General features: G+C 41.8%; 1 protein-coding gene across 1 annotated transcript in view; it reads right to left on the bottom strand.

Moving 5' to 3' along the window:
* The window catches only part of LOC145350378 (uncharacterized), a 214,457-nt gene that overhangs the window by 65,344 nt on the left and 130,386 nt on the right, over window positions 1–18,727 (bottom strand). Inside the window, exon 6 of the mRNA XM_080199654.1 lies at window positions 1,968–2,104. Coding sequence (XP_080055780.1) covers window positions 2,004–2,104 — 101 coding nt within the window. The 3' untranslated portion in view covers window positions 1,968–2,003. The remainder of the gene's footprint in view (window positions 1–1,967; window positions 2,105–18,727) is intronic.

The raw sequence follows: 18,727 nt of genomic DNA, 5'->3' as shown, positions 1-18,727 counted from the left end.
AAGCTATAAACAAAAACCTTTTTGAACGCAAAGCTGCTATGATCTCTCTCTCTCTCTAAGACTTCACTCATTCTTTTATCATCAGGTTAATACAGCCCTGCCTGCCTTATACAGGTGCTTCTCAGAATGATAGAGTTCAGAGTGTCAGAATTGAATCAGACATCATCCTAAATTCTTCACTTATTTCTTACTGCACTGATGCTTCCACCTCCTTGTTAACAGTTCACAGGAAGAAGAAAATCAGCACATTTAAGTTTCCTTGCCAAAAAGAAACACCCCCAGTGTATCCTCCAGTCGAGGAATTTTAAGACTATTGTTTAGAATAGCTTGGTTAGTCAACAGGACTCTTTTAAGAGAAATAATTTTATGAAATGGCACAGCACTACATCAAAATATTAACTAATACATGAATGTATCTAGAAATATTAACAGCAGTGCTGAATATGATTCAGTGCACTGCAGGAAGATAATTCTTATTGTAGATTGGCCTCTCTGAGTCCCATCAGAGAAAGTAATCTGTATATACTTTTTTCTCCTCATTCTGCATCAAATCATATTGTAAAAATAATACGAGCCACTTCAATTACTGAGTGACTTTCTCCAGATCAGTATTACTACACATACATTTTCTCGCTACTGTCTTGTGGATACATGCCAGCTAGATGAAGCCACTCCCAAATTATATCTTATTGAACAGATCATGTACATTAAACAAAGGAGGCATTGTGTTGAATGCAGGCGGTAGCTTTCTCCTGAGAATACTCAAGACCAAGGTCTCAATTTATCTTTGAAAAGGAGTGGATGGCTGAAGAACAGTCTTTCTAAATGCTTACTTTTGTCACTCATTTCAACAGTTTTTTGATATTAACTCAGCCTTGATATTGATGCCTGATTGAAGTCATTCTCAGAGACTATTGGTTTATCTATCTACAGGGATTAACATTTTTTTCAGTGAACAGGCACATGATTCATGACAGAAATCAATAACTTAGCAAGAAATAAACCACAACTTAACATTCATTTATTTACTGCTGGACCTTGGAGGGAATTAAGTGAAGTGTGCCACAGCACAGAATTTTATAAAATCAAACAAAGTCCAAAAATGTGCAGGTTAGGTGGATTGGCCATGCTAAATTGTCCCAAATGTGTAGGTTAGATGGGTCAACTATGATAAAGGGTAAATGCGTGGGGTTATGGCAGGAGTGGGAGGGGTGGGTCATGGGCAGGATGTTCTTCAGAGAGTCAGGTAGACTCGATAGGCCTAATGGCCTCCTTCTCCACTAGGATCTATCTTGTGATATTTTAATATTATGAGCCACCGTCCTGCTGTTTGTTCCCCAGTATTCCTCTTTTGCTAAGCAGCTAATCTTTTCAATACATTTATGAACTTTGCCTCAAGAGCAGTTGATTGCAAGAAATTCCACATTATAACCAGGTTGCGTAAAGATTTTTTAAATCTACTTTTCTTTTTTGTGCTTAAATTAACTTTGAAAAAAAAAATCGGTGAGGATAATAGTTACTGGTTAAAATAATGGATTGAAAAATCAATCTGAGAGTGATCTTTAAATTAATATACCTGACCAAGCTCCCCCATGAGTATGCAACCCTGCACAATCAGTTTTCCCCTAATATTTGTACTCAGGTGATTCAATCTGCCAAGGAATAGGAACTGGTCCTCCTGGGTCACTTGGGAATCATAGCAAATTTTTCCCTCAAGAGTTCTTAATTTCCTTTAAGATATAGTCTTCGCATCCAAGAGCTTTTAAATGGTCACTTTTCTAAGGCATAATGAAATATTCTTTATGCGATTAGTCTTATATGTATTGTATTTTGAGAATATGATTATATTATGTATCAATTTTCATGCCAAAACATAAATACATGCCTACAACATTAAACTAAAGGCAAACCAACAAGGGATGAGAAGGACTATTATCAGTCCCTGGCAGAGAGGAACAAGAGCTCACCCGTCTCCAGGAGAATTCTGAGCAGGGACATGTGAATCATTGAACCGTGACACAGTCCATCAGGTCAATATCAGTGAAAGTAGAGGCTGGAGGCTTCCAGTCATCAAGGTTGTCTGTGCTGTCTTGGCCAGGGTTTGCTGCAAAAAAAATGCATGAAAATAAAGTACATGAAAATGAATGTCCAATTACAAACTATCACTTTGACTAGCCAGTTAACAATGTGAGATAGCATTATGATAGAAGCCTGCAGCAATAATACACGAGAGCATGTTGTTTTCATATTTATGTAAAAGGAAGAATAATTAGACAATCTCCAATATATGAACAAGCAATTGAAACTGTCCTGCCTTCATGGTACATTCAGGTGATTATTTAATGCCTAAGCACAAGGGAAAACTCTTTTTCAAGATGCATTATATTAAAGGCATTGGCACTGTGCTCATGGTAGGTAGCTTCACCTACTGGGGTTGCACTCGGTTATCCAACCCGTGTGACTGGTGGATGAGACTTCCCACTGGGGGCATAAAATCAGAAATCTATGTTTTAGCAACTATGTTATACCAGCTCCATCTGATCTATGAATTAACCTCACTAACAAAATCGTAACCTGATCCCTGCACCTCAATGGATCCCCATCCTAAGCTCCAACACCAAGAGGACTCACGGAGCTGATCATTTTCCTATCTTTCACCACTGGCAAGTCGCAGTAGAATTCCCATTCAGTGTCCAAGCCACCTGAGACTTGTAAATGAGTTCCGTACCTGACAATGACAAGGCCTCAAGGTAGCAACAAGCCTGCCCCATTCACTACTTGCCAATGATCCCACATAAAATTAAAATTGCATCTTACATATTCACTTGGCAAATAAGCACCAGAGGATGAGTGGAGGCTGTAGCGTAGCTGTGTTGTTACTGGATTAGTAATCTAAAGATCCAAGGTGAGATCTATGGACCCAGGTTCAAATCCCACCACAGGAGATGGTGAAATTTGAATTCAATAGACACCTGGAATTTAAGGGTGGATTTCTCCTGTTTTCAGGCTAAGTGCCATTCCCATTTTCCCATGTCTGTCAGATGGGATTCAAATGCAAATTAGTCCATCTCATGAAACCTGACAGCCAGCCTGGGTGTTCAGAAATCAGGGCACCAATGGAGACAGGCCTCCATGCCCTCAGAAAGTGAAATTGTGATGGCCCCCCGACACCACTTAGGCACCCCTCCCCTCCTCAAACCCTGACTTAGACCTACCTTCAGGCCAGATGCCTTGGCAGTGCCAATGGTGCATTGCCCCCTGGCACAGGCACTCCTGCCTGGTGCCTTAGGTCTCAAGGGAATCAAGGAATGGCCGTTGGCCATTTGCCCTTCTACCACTGCAGGCTGCAGAGGAAGTGTCTCTCAAGCATCCTGGGAGTTGTGGGGGCTGGGAGCAAGGGGTTGACCTCACCACCTGGGATGGTTGGTCTGCCTCTTCTAGCCTTGGCAGACCTGAAGATCACTTCAGGCATGGTAATTTCAGGCAGTCCTGTGATCAACATCTTCATTCCTTTTTGCCAGCTGTAAGAATTGTGAAGTGGCAAGGTCACTTTATTCACCATGCCCCTTGGTCACCTGGCAATCTTTAATATCACTGCAGCACTCCATTCTGCAGCAGAGATTTTTCTTTCTCCCTGTCAGAAGCTGCAGGTGTGAGCAGACATTTCTGAAGTCCTCCGACAGAAAGAAGATATCAATTTTACCTGGAGTGGGTCCCATTCTACACGGCTGTGCCCTCAGCCCCAATGTATTCTTTGATTTGAAGTCTCTGAGCCTTCTTATCAAGCTGAAACCTTTGAACCCTCTCTATTCCATTAGAAACCTTTGATCTCTGTCAATTTCAAAGTTCAGTGCTTTGAAAGAGGCTTCCACTGATAGCTTAATGGATTTCAATGTATCCTCCAGTCAGCTGTGTTATTTACATATCCCTTCACACTTGAATGCATCTCAAGTACCACCATTGTTCCTAACCATAATGTTTACATAAACTCTAAGTCTGATTGATAGCTTTGGTTTCTTCAAAGGGAATAAGTGATTTGCAAAAGAGGAAGTTAAACCAATTAAGTTAAAAGACAGACTTCCTTGACACCCCTCAGTGCCCAAGGCACCATGGCAAGATGTCAATGCCAGGGAGCAGTGCACCAATGACATTGCTAAGGTGCATGGCCTGAATTTGGTGTATAAGGGAGAGGGGGAACAGAGTAGGACCCTGAGGGGAAGAGAGCCTGAGTGGCAGTCTGAGGAGGGAGGGAGGCCTGAGTGGAGTTCTGAGGGGGGAGGAGACCTGATTGGGGGGGTCAGCTTCGGTCACCCTCATGCCTGCTTGGTGTGGGTGTTGACCCCTTATTTCAGTGTTGGTGGGAGAATAGTCCTCTTTGCTGAGGGGTTGGTGATGTTCTCCTGGACCCTGGGATCCAGCACATCAGGTCCGGTTGATAATGACCAACACCAATTGCCACCCGGTGCAATTCCTGCTGGGGGGCTGGGTACATGGTGGAGAGCCAGTGAGCTATGAAACCCACTAAATGTTTTTAAAAAGTTTTAAAAGTTTATTTACTATTGTCATAAATAGGCTTACATTAACAGTGCAATGAATTTACTGTGAAAATCCTCTAGTCACCATACTCCAGTGCCTGTTCAGGGACATTGAAGGAGAATTTATCATGGCCAATGTACCTAACCAGTACGTCTTTTGGACTGTGGGAGGAAACTGGAGCACCCGGACGGAGCCTACGCAGAATGGGGAGGACATGCAGATTTCGCACAGGCAGTGACCCAAGCTGGGAATCGAACTTGGGTCCCAATGTATTACAATTAGCCAGTATGTATATGGAACAAGCCATTGCCCAGTCCAGGTAGAAATTTGATCAGGCCTAGGCAGGTAGGTCAGGTGAATCACAATAGCCCTCATATCTAGTTGGAATCCTGATTTTAGCCCCAAAGTCTGATTCAGTGGGGAAATTGGGATTTCTCCCAGCAGTGAACAGGGCTGGTGAATCCGTCCACCACCCCCCACCCCTCCCCCCCCGCCTCAAAGTGTAACTGTTGATTAATGTCTTTCAGGGGAAAAAAAATCTGCCATCTTTATCTGGTCTGGCCTACATGTGACTCCAGGTCAACAGCAATGTGGTTGATTCTTAAATGCCCTCTGAAATGGAGGGCTGTTAGGGATGGGCTGGCTCAGGCAGAGATGCCCACATCCCATTAATGAATTTTAAAAAAGGAGAACAGCAAGTTGAACTTTAGGTGCCAGTTCTCACACCCAAAGACAGCTTACTGATCCAAGGACATGAGCTTGATCTTTGACCATATTCTCATCGTAAAATCTCTTGTCTTGATTTGCATAATACTCAGTTTTATGTTCGATATACAAACATGTACTTAAGTGAATAAATAAGGTTGACCTCTTTACTTCTTTTATTTTCCTCTTTATTTGAACTTTTGCTTGGGTTTTTAAATATACTGTCAAATTCCACACCTGAATACAACTGCAATAACTTATATTTACATTGCACTTTTAATGCATTAAAATGCCCCAAGCTACTTTACAGACACATTATAAATAAATGACATCAAGCCACATAGGGGATATTAGATCAGGTGACCAAAAGCCTGGTCAAAGGGGTTCTCAGGAATGTCTCAAAGGGAGAAATTAAAGCAAATGGGCAGAGGCATAAAGGGGGAATATTCCAGAGCTTGGGACCCAGGTAGCTGAAGGTGCAACTATCAATGGTGCAGATGTTAAAGCCAGGGATGCTCAGAGGACTAATATTAGAGTAGCAGAGATATCCTGAAAGATTCTGGAACTGGAGGAGATTACAGAGATAGTGAGGGACAAAAACAGAGAGAGATATGAAACAAGGATGAGAATTTTAAAACCAAGAAATACCTTGACCGGGGTCAACATATCAGTGAGACGATGGTGGATAGCTGAGCTTTGGATGATCTCAGTTTATGACAGGTGAAGTATGGGAGACCAGCCAGGAATGCAGTGGATTAGTGAACAAAATAGTGTGAAATTTTACAGCAGATACATTTAGACAGGGGAAAAGTTCAACAAAGTTAGGAAGATGGAAATAGGTGCTCCTTGTTTTTGTTTTTATTCCAATTCTATCCAATCAAGTCCAATTCAGAGTCTTAACAAGTTGAGACATTCCCAATCTAAGATGACAAGACAGGGCTCTCACCTCCTGTCTTGGGTTTAATCTATATGATCCAAGCTGATTGGAGTAGGCATAGCTCCTCCTCCAAGGCTTGATCTCATTTGCATTTTAGCCAAAAGGCCGAGATGCCGCCTTTAAAAATTGCTTCAAGTGAAGTTAAAATGTAACCTAATGACTTCAACCAAGCACAGCATGATGATAGTACACTTGTATCTTAGCCAAAAGGCGAAGAAGCGATAGCTAGTAAAGGAGTGAGGATGGGATCAGAAATGCATCTCAGGGTCAAATATTACAAAAAGGTTCTAAACAGACTTGTTTAGTCTCAGAGATTTTCCAGGGAGAAAAATGGAGCACTGGAGGACTGAAAGTGATCATTTCATCCTTCCTAATATTTATTTGAAGGACTTGATTGCTGAAAGCAAACTTCTCCCTGATTAATTCATGTTCAAAGCACGATTTTTTGAAATTTGCTCAAAAGAGGACTGAACATCATGAGTTAATTTTCACCCATCTTAAAAGAGTAAAATAACTTAGCAATACTTAGAGTTACAACAATGGCAAATAACACTCATGCCAACTCATGCCCCTACACACAAAGCCAACTCAACTAAATTAAACTCAGATCTAACCATAATGATACATCAAAAAGCCCTGTGCAAGCCTTCAGACCCATGAAATTCAAACGGAAAATATCAATAAGTAAGAAAAACAAAATAAAATAGACTTGAGTTGTCTTCATTTAAAAATCAGATCATGAGGTCTTGTGAATTCCACAGGCCACAGTTGGAAAACTTGAAATTCAACTTCAGCATGGGTACAAAACTGACAGTAATAGATTTTAATGGGAAGAGAAATCAGACAGGTAAATCAAAGAATCCCCACAGTGCAGAAGCAGTCATTTGAGATACTCCTTAACAGACTATATTACTTAGGCCCTCACCTCCAATCTATCCCCATAACCTCACACATTTTCCATGGCTAATCCATCCAACTTATACATCTTGGGACACTAAGGAGAAATTTAGCTTGGCCAATCCACCTAACCTGCATACCTTTCAACTGTGGGAGGAAATCAGAACACCCAGAAGAAACCCACGCAAACATGGGGAGAACATGCAAACTCTACAAAGCCACCCAATGCCAAAATCAAACCCAGATTCCTAGAGCTGTGAGGCAGCAGTGCTAACCACTGTACCACACACAGGTTGGCACTATATGGGTGGTTGATCTGTTATCTAATGCTTTTACCCCATCTACACTCCCCACTAAAGTTGAAATTTACTCCCCTGTATCTAAGGGATGTTAGGTATCAAACTACTGAAAATTTAAACTTCCTCTTAGTTGTAATTTTTTAAAAATGTGATAAATGTTTTTGTCAAAATACTTCAAGATTTCTGAAGACTACCTTGAGGAGTATATCTCTGTGAGAGTGCATGAAGTGGAAACCAATTGTAAAATTCACTGTGGTTCTCTACAGCTAAGGTACATATATTTCAAAATGATACCTTTAAATTCTCAGACCAGGAGTGCTACATGCCTGAAATACCTGTGCTAGTCTCAGACAAAACAAATTGAGTATCTTTCAGCAAGCCAAGAGAATGCAATGCAATTTCATCCAGAATGTACAAACACCACATCTGTAAAGGAGTCTCTCATATTATATTCTTTACTGAGACATGCAATGCTTGTCACTAAACCAAAATGAAAGTTTATAATTGGGATTTCAACATGGGACAACTGTCAGTAGATTTCAACCAAACAACGTTAACATTGGCTCAAGAGGTCAGTATTATGCCAGTCTGGTGTCATTCTACCGTTACATTGGTGACCTTGGACATATATCCACAATCTTAGAAATCTATCTCTGGCTTTTTTTAAAAAGGAACTAGGTTAAGCATATTATTTTATCTGTGCATATAAATAGTACTGACATACCATTATATGGTGCAATTGGCTGCAAATTGAAGCTTTGTTGCTGAAGTGTGCTCATAAATTTGGCCCTGCTCCAAATGTTGTGTCGTGTAGAAATAAAACTCACCAATACAAAATGATGACAGTAAAAGAAGTGTGAGGAATAGGTGCAAGACTCTAATCTGATGGAAACATTCATGTCCAACATGACAAAATTTTGAAGATTATCTGAATTCTAACAATACAATTTCAAAATATAATTCCTGTCATGAAGTTCATTTTTAAAAAGTATGTTTTTTTATTTCCTATTGGTTTAATGTAAAACGCGAAGATCGATAACTTTGATGTGATTATATTCAACAAATATTACAGAACTGATCAATGTACATTATTCAATATTTTAATCAGACATGGGATGTGGGCATTACTAGCAAGTCCAGCATTTATTGCCCATTCCAAATTGCCTTTGAGAAGGTGGTTTTGAACCACCTTCATAAACTGCTGCAGTCTGCGTGATGAAGATATAACCACATCCTGCTAGACAGAGAATTCTAGAATTTGGGTGTAACAGTGATGAAGGAATAGTGACACATTTCTGAGTCCAAATAATTGCAAGTTATGTTTCCTTTATAATTTAAATCACCCTTCTGCCTCTCAGTGACTTATGATAGATGTGCTAATTCATGATGCCTGTTGTGTTTTGATGCTTTGATCAAGTGGCTTTTTTGCATTTGCAGCTCAGTCCAATGAATGTCAGCAGTCTCCCGGGCTGTTCTTTAGTCAACTTCGCACATACACCACTTCACATTTTTGGTCAGATTTTCAAACCACCATGGGAGCAAGATTGGGTTTTGCAAATCACGCTCCTGGATGTTGTGTCAGTCTTCTGAAATGTGTTGCAACTTTCGTAACAAGAGAAGGGTATAGGAGTTGACAGCTCACCCACCTCCAATTAACTGGCCATTAAGCTCATTGAAGGTCTTGATAATGGCCTTGGAGGCAGTCAAGGAGATTTTCTAAGCAATGGATGGGAAGAGTGAATGGTCTAATACATATGAGTGTATACATATGAGTGTATACCTATCTGGAGTATTGCAGGGAGTAAGATCATAAGAAATAGGAGCAAGAATAGGCCATTCAGCCCAAGATTAGCTCCTTTTACTGCTTTCCCCTTACATCTTGTTGATCAAAATTCATATTGCTGCTGAACTAAAATGTTAAGGATCATTGCTTGAGTGGATCAAATACCTGGTGATTAATGTTTGGCTAGCTGTATGCACTATGCGTTTGCAGGCCTTCTGCTCTCCTACCTGCTCCAATCTGTAAAACAACAGCAAGCCCAGTCATGGCTGCTGTCTGCCTTCTGGTTTTGCCTTCTAGAGGCAGTTTCTGCCTCCCGGCAGTGGCTGGCATCGCTAATTAGGCACCAACTTCAGCTCTGGCCCAGTTAGAGGCTTTACATATTAAAATAGCTTTGTACCAATGACACAGACTGATGCAGGGTTGGAACCTGGAAATGATCTGGGTGTCAGGTTCCTGACCCCACATGAAAGCCTAGTCCACTGAGTAGGATCAATCTACGTTTCACACAAATGCAACATCAGCAGCACATTGTAGAAGTCCAATGACTTTTTTTAACACAGGGACCTCCTGAGAAGCATTTTCTGCATTTATTTTGCTGATGACAAGAAATGCTTATATTTAAAATAGCACTTTATTGTAGCTTTCAGGGACATTCCAAAGCACTTCATTTACAATGAATTATTACATTATTATTATACAGGAAAACATTGTTGTGATATTTTACAATTGCCACATGGCCCTTGTTTCAACAGACCCATATATCCCCTTAAGTGCCTGGAAGTACACATTCAGTCTCTTTCTTCAGAATGGATTGACAGTATAGTTTTATTTTGACCAAATAATCAGACTTTCTAAAACATAACCAATAGACCTTAAAACACAATTCTTCAGGTATCGCAGTCACTTTCTGCTTTTGAAAGGGACAACTTGAGTAGGTGCTGTTTAATCCCATGACTCTCAAAACCTATGGGTTGATTGATCCCTTCTCAAATGGATCCCCATCTACATTAAAAAGTATATAATACTCATAATATGAACATGTAAAATGTGGTTTAATAATTTTGTTCTGAAAACAGGTATTTACAGATAATGGTGGGTATGCCTGCTTCTCACTGCAGCCATCTGTCCTTCACAAGAGTACAGAGATCCATAGCCCAGATAGGGCATGAATCCAGAGATAACAGGATCCCAGAGAGAAAAGAAGATAAGACACTAGGTGAAACAAAGGGGGATCAGGAGTAATAGGGAAGCACGTCAAGGTGAGAACAGAAGCATGCGGAGAACGGAGGACAAACAAAACAGGAGCACATGGAGGGTAAAAGTACAGAGAAAGTAGGAGCATAGAGAGAGCCGGAATCTGCAGAGCCTGAGCCTGAGGAACTAGGTGCGCATACAGTCTAATAGTGAAATAGGGAAAGAGAGGGTACACACCATCTCTCACTTGTTTACTCTTGACTACATGGGGATATCCCTATGGATCTGTGGACCCCAATTTCTGAACCACGGCAGTTGTGATTACCTTAACTGTACAATGTTAACGTACTCCTCTCCCTGAATAATGACCAGTGGCAATTTCCTGATCTGTGTGCTGTGACATGTAACAGCATGATTGATTTACTTCTGTAATAGCTTTGGGCAGGAGTTTCCAGCTCTTTCTTCTGGTTGGATCTTCTTGTCCTGCCGAAGATGACCTCCCCAGCAGTAGGATGGGCTACACAAAATGCTATAAATGTCAGTGGGACGGGAAGATGCCACTGGCGGCCAATGGCAAGCTGCCCCTCGCATCAGAAAACACACTGTGGGGAGACTGGAAAATCCTACCCCTTATCTAGAGTTGAGAATCATTTTGCTCCTGTTTGGTTGTTTTATTTCTTGGTTGCATAGTAACCCAACTACTTGTATTGAGAAGATTCTTGGACTACAGGCCAATAACCCAAAGTGAAACCCCAGGAGGAGGCCAAGGAATAGAAATCAATAGCCATTGCATGAGTTATAGGGCAAAAATGACCAAGTTTGAAAAGATATGACCTTTAGCCAATGGTGCCTGAGAAAATCCAACACCACATACCAAAAATATGTATCAGGTCTCTTCCATATGTTAAGAACATTACCACCTATTTTAGGATCCTTCTGCTCTGCTCAAATATAGCTGTTGTGGGTGTGGCCTAGCAAGTGATTGTAAACAGAAAGGTTTTTTTTTACTTTTAACTTTGATGTGGAGCTAATAACAACAGCTTAGCTTTGTCTATTACTTGCTGCTTATGCAGTTTGACATGCAAGTAGTCCTGTTTTGTAGCTTCACCAGGTTGACACCTAATTTATAGGCATGTCGGGTATTACTCCTGGTATGCCTTCCTGCATTCTTCACTGAACCAGGGTTGCTGCACTGGCTTAGTAGTAATGGTAGAGTGGGGAATATGCCAAGCCATGAGATTAAAGATTGTGGTTGAGCACAAAACTGTTGATGCTAATGGCCCACGGCACCTCATGGATGTCCAATTTTGAGCTGCTAGATCTGTTTAAAGTCTGTCCCATTTAGCATGGTGGAAGTGTCACACAATACAATGGAGGTATCCTTGATGTGAAGATGGGACTTCATCTCCACAAGGACTGTGCAGTGGTCATTCCTACTGATAATGGCATGGACAGATGCATCTGCAGCAGACAGGTTGGTGAGGATGTGGTCAAAACAAGTCAAATCAAGTGGTGTTCAACATGGAGGAGTGCTGATTCATCAGCTGAGGGGGGAACAGTATGTGGTAATCAACAAAGAGTTTCATTGTCCATGCTTGACCTGGTGCCATGAGACTTCATGGCGTCCACAGTTGATGTTCAGAACTCCCAAGGCAACATAAGAACATAAGAAATAGGAGCAGGAGTAGGCCATCCAGCCCTCTGAGCCTGCCCCGCCATTCAATAAGATCATGGCTGATCTGTCGTGTCTCAGTTCCACATTCCTGCCCTCTCCCCATAACCCTTAATCCCCTCACTTATCAAAAACCCATCAACCCACGTCTTAAAAATATTTAGCGAGGCAGCCTCCACCCTCAACTGTATACCACTACACCACCTCTGCTGAGTCTATCCTGCTGGTGGGACAGAACATATCCAGGAAAGGTGATGGTGGTGTCTGGGACTTTATCTGTGAGGTATGATTTTGTGTGTATGAGTACGACAGGCTATTGACTAGTCTGTGAGACAGCTCTCCGAATTTTGGCACAAGTCCCCTGATGTTAGTGAAGAGGATTTAACAGGGTTGATAGAGCTGGATTTGTCATTGTTTCGGGTCAATGCCGGGTAATCCATCCAGTTTCATTCCTTTTTGTTGAATTTGTGGCAATTGCATCCAATTGAGTGGCTTGCTAGGCCATTTCAGAGGGCATTTAAGAATCAACCACATTGCTGTGGTTCTGGGATCACATGTAGACCATGCCGGATAAGGAATACAGATTTTCTTCCCCAAAGAACATTAGTGAACCAGATGGGTTTTACGACAATCAACAGTGAACATAAGAACATAAGAAATAGGAGCAGGAGTAGGCCATCTAGCCCTTCGAGCCTGCCCCGCCATTCAATAAGATCATGGCTGATCTGCAGTGAATCAGTTCCACTTTCCCGCTTTCTCCCCATAACCCTTAATTCCCTTGTCTATCAGAAATCTATCTACCCGTGACTTAAATATATTCAACGAGGTAGCCTCCACCACTTCAATGGGCAGAGAATTCCAGAGATTCACCACCCTTTGAATGAAGAAGTTCCTCCGTTCTAAACTGCCCCCCCCTTATTTTGAGGCTGTGCCCTCTAGTTCTGTTTTCCTTTCTAAGTGGTTTCATAGTCATTTGAATTGTCCTCATTTGTTATAACCAAAGACAAAGTGACTCAGCAAGGTACATGCAGAAAGAGGTTAAGACATCAACGCATAATAAAGTGGTATTTTAAGAGCATATAAATGTGGCTTCCACAATCCAGAAGCGTCATTCGACAAGTCTGTCAGTAAACACTAGCTGAACAATCAATCCCTAAACATATAAAGCCAATCTTTTTCCCCTGTGGACATTTTTAACATCTTGAACAAGAAATCTTAAAATTCTAATGTATCTATCGAAGTCTTAACGATAAGCAAGGTGAACATTAATAGAACGAAAGTCTCATTTTTGCATTTACAAGTTGAGTTTGTAAGCTAATCACGTCTATAACAGCTATGGCTCAGTTGCTAGTACTCTCACCACTGAGTCAGAAGGTTATGGATTTCAAACCTCACTGTGGAGCATATCTAGACTGACTATGCTGAGGGTGCATTGATCTAATGGAGGTACATAAGAACATAAGAAATAGGAGCAAGAGTAGACCATCTAGCCCTTCAAGCCTGCCCCGCCATTCAATAAGATCATGGCTGATCTGAAGTGGATCAGTTCCGCTTTCCCGCTCTCTCCCCATAACCCTTAATTCCCTTGTCTATCAGAAACCTATCTACCCGTGACTTAAATATATTCAGCAAGGCAGCCTCCACCACTTCAATGGGCAGAGAATTCCAAAGACTCACCACCCTTTGAGTGAAGAAGTTCCTCCTCAACTCCGATCTAAACTGCGCCCCCCCCTTTTTTTTGAGGTTGTGCCCTCTAGTTCTGCTATCCTTTCTAAGCAGGAAGAATCTCTCTACCTCTACCCTATCAGCCCCTTCCTTATCTTATATGTCTCAATAAGATCCCTGCTCAGCCTTCTAAACTCCAACGAGTACAGACCCAGTCTATTCAATCTCTCCTCATAGGCTAACCCCCTCACCTCCGGTATCAGCCTAGTGAACCTTCTCTGTACTCCCTCCAAGGCCACTATATCCTTTCGCAAGTGCGGCGACCAAAACTGCACACAGTACTCCAGCTGCGGCCTCACCAGTGCCCTGTACAGTTGCAGCAAGACCTCCTTGCTTTTATATTCTATCCCCCTCGCCATAAAGGTATTGGCCAAGATTCTCTGGTTTCATATACCCTGCCACCGCTGCCAGCGAGAATGGAGAATATGGTGCTCAGCCAAATCTCCATGCCCTGCAGCAGGACCAGAGAATCATAGACATAGGCAAGGTCAGAGAATCCTGGCCACTGGCTGCAAAGAAAGTACGCAGAATGCAATTCTTACCAGCAAAGAGGGTGGAGAAAAAGTTCGCCAGGGAAGCCAGCTGCTGAGTTGTAAGAGCACCATTGTGCAGTTGCCCTGGTGTCCTAGTGTTAGGGAGATTTCCTGCTGTCATAACCCCACCTGACCCATGGACATCAGGACCACCTGTACCCTCCCCCTCCAACTCGCCGATCGCCCGCCTGAGTTCCCTCCATCGTACCCTGATTGCCCTCCCAGCAGTGTTCCATTCGCTCCCTCCCTCCTCATTGCCTGCCCAGGCAGAGTTTCCTCCCTCCTACTCCTTCTGCAGAGTTCCCTCTCCACCACCACTGAAGATCCCCGCCAACTGCACCCTCGCCTCCCATCACAACCCCAATAAGGTCACCATCCCCTTCTTAATTCTTCTTTCCCATACAAAGCCTTGTTTGATGATCTCTCAGTTATTTTATCTCTGACTACTGCCATGACGCTCCCTTTAATCAAGAATGCAACTCCCACTCCTCTATTTCCTCCATCTCTTCCTGCCTCAAGCTCCTGTATCCTGGAACATTGAACTGCCAGTCCTGTCCCTCCCTTAGCCATGTTTCAATTATAATATCCCAGTCCCCATATCTATCCATGCTGTGAGTTCATCAGCCTTATCTGTCAGTCCTCTTGCATTGAAATAGATGAAATATAATCCAAAGGTTTCCCCACTCTCTGTCCTCCTTCTGCCTATAATGTCTATTTAGCTTGCCTTTGCTGAGTACTGCGTCTCCTTTCAGCACCTCATTTGCTTCCCTGCTGCTGAGGATGCCACGTCCTGCCAATGTAGTTTAAACCTTCCCTTGTAGCATTAGCAAATCTGCCCCACAAGATACTGGTATCCTTGTAGTTCAGATGCAACCCGCCCCTCTTAAACAGGTCACTTCCGCCCCAGAAAGGATCCCAGTGATCTAAGAATCTGAATCCCTTGCACCAATTCTTTAGCTATCCATCCATCTGCCATATACTCCTGTTCTTACCCTCACTAGCATGAGCACTGGAAGTAATTCAGAGACTACCACCCTCGAGGTCCTGCTTCTTAATCTTTTTCCTAGCTCTGTATGATCACTCCTCAGGACCTCACCCCTATTTCTACTAACGTCATTTGTGCCAATGTGCGCAACAAGTTCTGGCTGCTCACCCTCCCCCTTGAGCCACTCCGAAATATCCTTGCCTCGGGCACCCAGGAACATTTAAAATGATGCTCGATAAGGAATGAATATTTCTAAAAAACAGAAAATTCTGGAATACAGCAGCTCAAGCAGCATCTGTGGAGAGAGGAACAGATCTAGTGCTTCAGGATCAATTACATTATTGAGATGAAAGACCATCAGATCAAAGAAATGCAATTGTGATGAAAGTTTATTAAAATCTGAACTCTTGTTTCTTTTTTCACAGCTACTGCCGGACTTGCTGAGCATTTCCAACATTTTTGTTTTTATTTCTGATTTCCAGCATCCACGTTATTTTAGTTTTTTTTCAACATCTGTACATGATATTGGTTTATTTTAAACAGTTATTTGACTCACTGATAATCAAAAAATGGGCTTTAAAGTTGTAAACTGGCTGCGCAACCTGTAGCGTATTTGACAGCGCTGGAGCAGTTGTTCTTGTTGGAAACCGTGGTACCTGACTATTAAAACCTGGGATGTAATGGGCAAGGAATTCTTCATGTTAGAGACATGTTTCTGAAGTCAGGTCAAATGTATCTGTGTCCAGCTGGTGATTTTAGATCATCTGTCAGTGTCTGTTTTAACCCTCAATTATGCTCACTCAATCTTTTTTGATTTATAACTGAAAACCCCTTACTGTCTACCTAACATTAGCACTAATGAAGCAATCAGTCCTTTTTTATACCAGGTTAGTTGGTAAAATACAGCACTATGGGAGAAGCATAGATTAGCTTAAAGGCTAGGTTATGGAATCATAGAACTGTACAATGAAGGAGACTATTCGGCTCATCGAGTCTGCACTGACCTATCCCCCTATCTCCATGTCTTTACTCTGCTGGTCCCCCTGACAAATCCACCTATCCCGCATATCTTTGGATTGTGGGAGAAAACCAGAGCACCCGGAAGAAACCTATGCAGATATGGGGAGAATGTGCAAGCTCCACAGAGACAGTCATCCAAAGCTGGAATTGAACCCAGGCCCTTGGTGCTGTGAGACAGCAGTGCCAACCACTGTGCCACTCCACAACTAATCACAAGATTAGTTGAAGAAATTCTTTTAACTCCCTCTTCCATGGTCAATTTTTGACCCTAAATTTATCTTGGTAGTTGGAGTAAACTGTGATCCCACTGTAACAAGACCAATGTAGGTACAGACAATTTCCACAAGCATTAACGTTTTAAGGGATCACTAGGCTGCATTTCACAAACTGGAACAAACACTTTAAACAAAACATCATTGCAGAGGTCAGAAAATGCGTGCAGCTGTTTTGAGGAATTGTGCAATGGCTGTTTCTGGTCATTCTAAATAGGGAGAAGGTTAAACCTAAAAAGAATGTGGCTATAAATTGTACAGAGACTCACATGAAGCAGGGATTCTGGGTCCCCAGGAATGTTGGTATCAAATTTAGAGACAAAATTCAAACTGAGTGACAGCAGAAATGCTTTTGGCTTTCACATGGACATTATACTGCTGTTCAATCATAAATAATAAATTATATAGAATAACACAGAATTTACAGTGCAGAAGCAGAATATGTGGTTCAACTGGTCTATGTCTGTGATTATGTTTCACACAAGCCTCCTCCTATCCTGTTCACCTAACCCTTCATCTAAATTCTTCTTTATTAAAATTGAAGAGTTTTAAACAGTTTTATTGGTCAGAATAATTTCAAAGTAGGTAACTGAAGCATGACAGAAACTGTTTGTCTTGAATTACTCTCAATTCAGTATAATTATAAAAATATCTGCAAATTGCAGAAAATTAGGAATTCAGAGTTTTAAAATGATTTTGCTTAATTAATGGGCACCTCCAGAATTGCCTTTTGCTCTTGGGGGCAGCACAATGGTACAATGGTTAACTCTGCTGCCTCACAGCACTAGGGACCCAGGTTTGATTTCAGCCTTAGGTGATTGTCTGTGTGGAGTTTGCACATTCTCCCCGATTCTGCATGGGTTTCTTCCCACAGTCCAAAGATGTACAGGTTAGGTGTATCCTTAGACTATGACCCCTGGTTCTGGACTCCCTTACCATCAGGAACATTCTTCCTGCATCTATCCTGCCTAGTCCTGTTAGAATTTTAAATGTTTCTATGCAGTTCCCCTCATTCTTCTAAACTCCAGCGAATATAACCCTAACTGAGTCAATCTCTTCTCATGCATCAGTACCGCCATCCCAGGAATCACTGGTTATCCTTCTCTGCACTCTCTCTATAGCAAAAATATCCTTCCTCAAATAAGAAGACAAAAACTGCACACGATATTTTATATGCAGCCTCACCAAATTGCAACAAGACATCCCTGCTCCTGTACTTGAATCCTCTCACTATGAAAACGACATACCATTTGTCTTCATTACCAACTGCTGCATCTGCATGCTTACCTTCAGCGACTGGTGTACGAGGACACCAGGTCTTGTTGCACATTTCCCTCTCTTCTTTTATAGGCATTTAGACAATAATCTGTCTTCCTGTTTTTGATACCAAAGTGGATAACCTCAGACTTATCCACATCATAATGCACCTGCCATTCATTTGCCCACTCACTCAGCCTGTCGAAATCACACTGAAGCATCTCTGCATCCTCTTCACACTTCACCCTCCCATCCAGCTTTGAGTCACATGTAAACATTTGTAAAATATAATAAGTAAGTGGGACATTAGCCTTTGTGGGACTTCCCTTGTTTTTTTCTGTATGTTTGCCTCATGGGAATAACTTCTCACTAATAGAGGCTCTCATCAAGTGCTCACTTGGAGGATCAAAACCAGAGAAGACTTTAGTCCTGTAAGCACTCGGGTGTTCGCTTAAACACTGTGTGCAGTGGTTGCAATAAGTGGCACCCTGCTCCTTTAAGTGCTGCAACCACCACAGTAGCACTTTATTGCCCTCCCTTTCAAAGATGCACTACGAGTGCTCATAGCCCTGAACTGAATGGAGTTCATCCTGGCTGAGAATAATGTGGGATCACAGCGGGGTATAAACAAAATTCTGTTTCCTTTAGTTACTGATACTCTTGCCAGTGGAATTAATTTATCTTTATTTAATTCATCAAAACTCCACAAAACTTTGCGAAAGCCAAAAAAAATTGATGCTCTGACAACCTGACAGAGCAATTAATAAAAGTTCACTTAGAATACTGGGTTCAGTTTTATCACCATACAAAAAATATATTTTCATTAGAAATAGTACAGTCAAGTAAAAATAAGACTGATTCCAAATGGAAAAGGCATGAGCTATAAGGAACAATTATCAAGGCTTAAGATTT

The sequence above is a fragment of the Carcharhinus amblyrhynchos genome, chromosome 1 (genome assembly GCF_965287045.1).
Source record: "Carcharhinus amblyrhynchos chromosome 1, sCarAmb.v2.hapA, whole genome shotgun sequence".
Taxonomy (NCBI): domain Eukaryota; kingdom Metazoa; phylum Chordata; class Chondrichthyes; order Carcharhiniformes; family Carcharhinidae; genus Carcharhinus; species Carcharhinus amblyrhynchos.
Note: the sequence above shows the minus strand (reverse complement) of the source record. Positions and strands in the feature narration are given on the sequence as shown.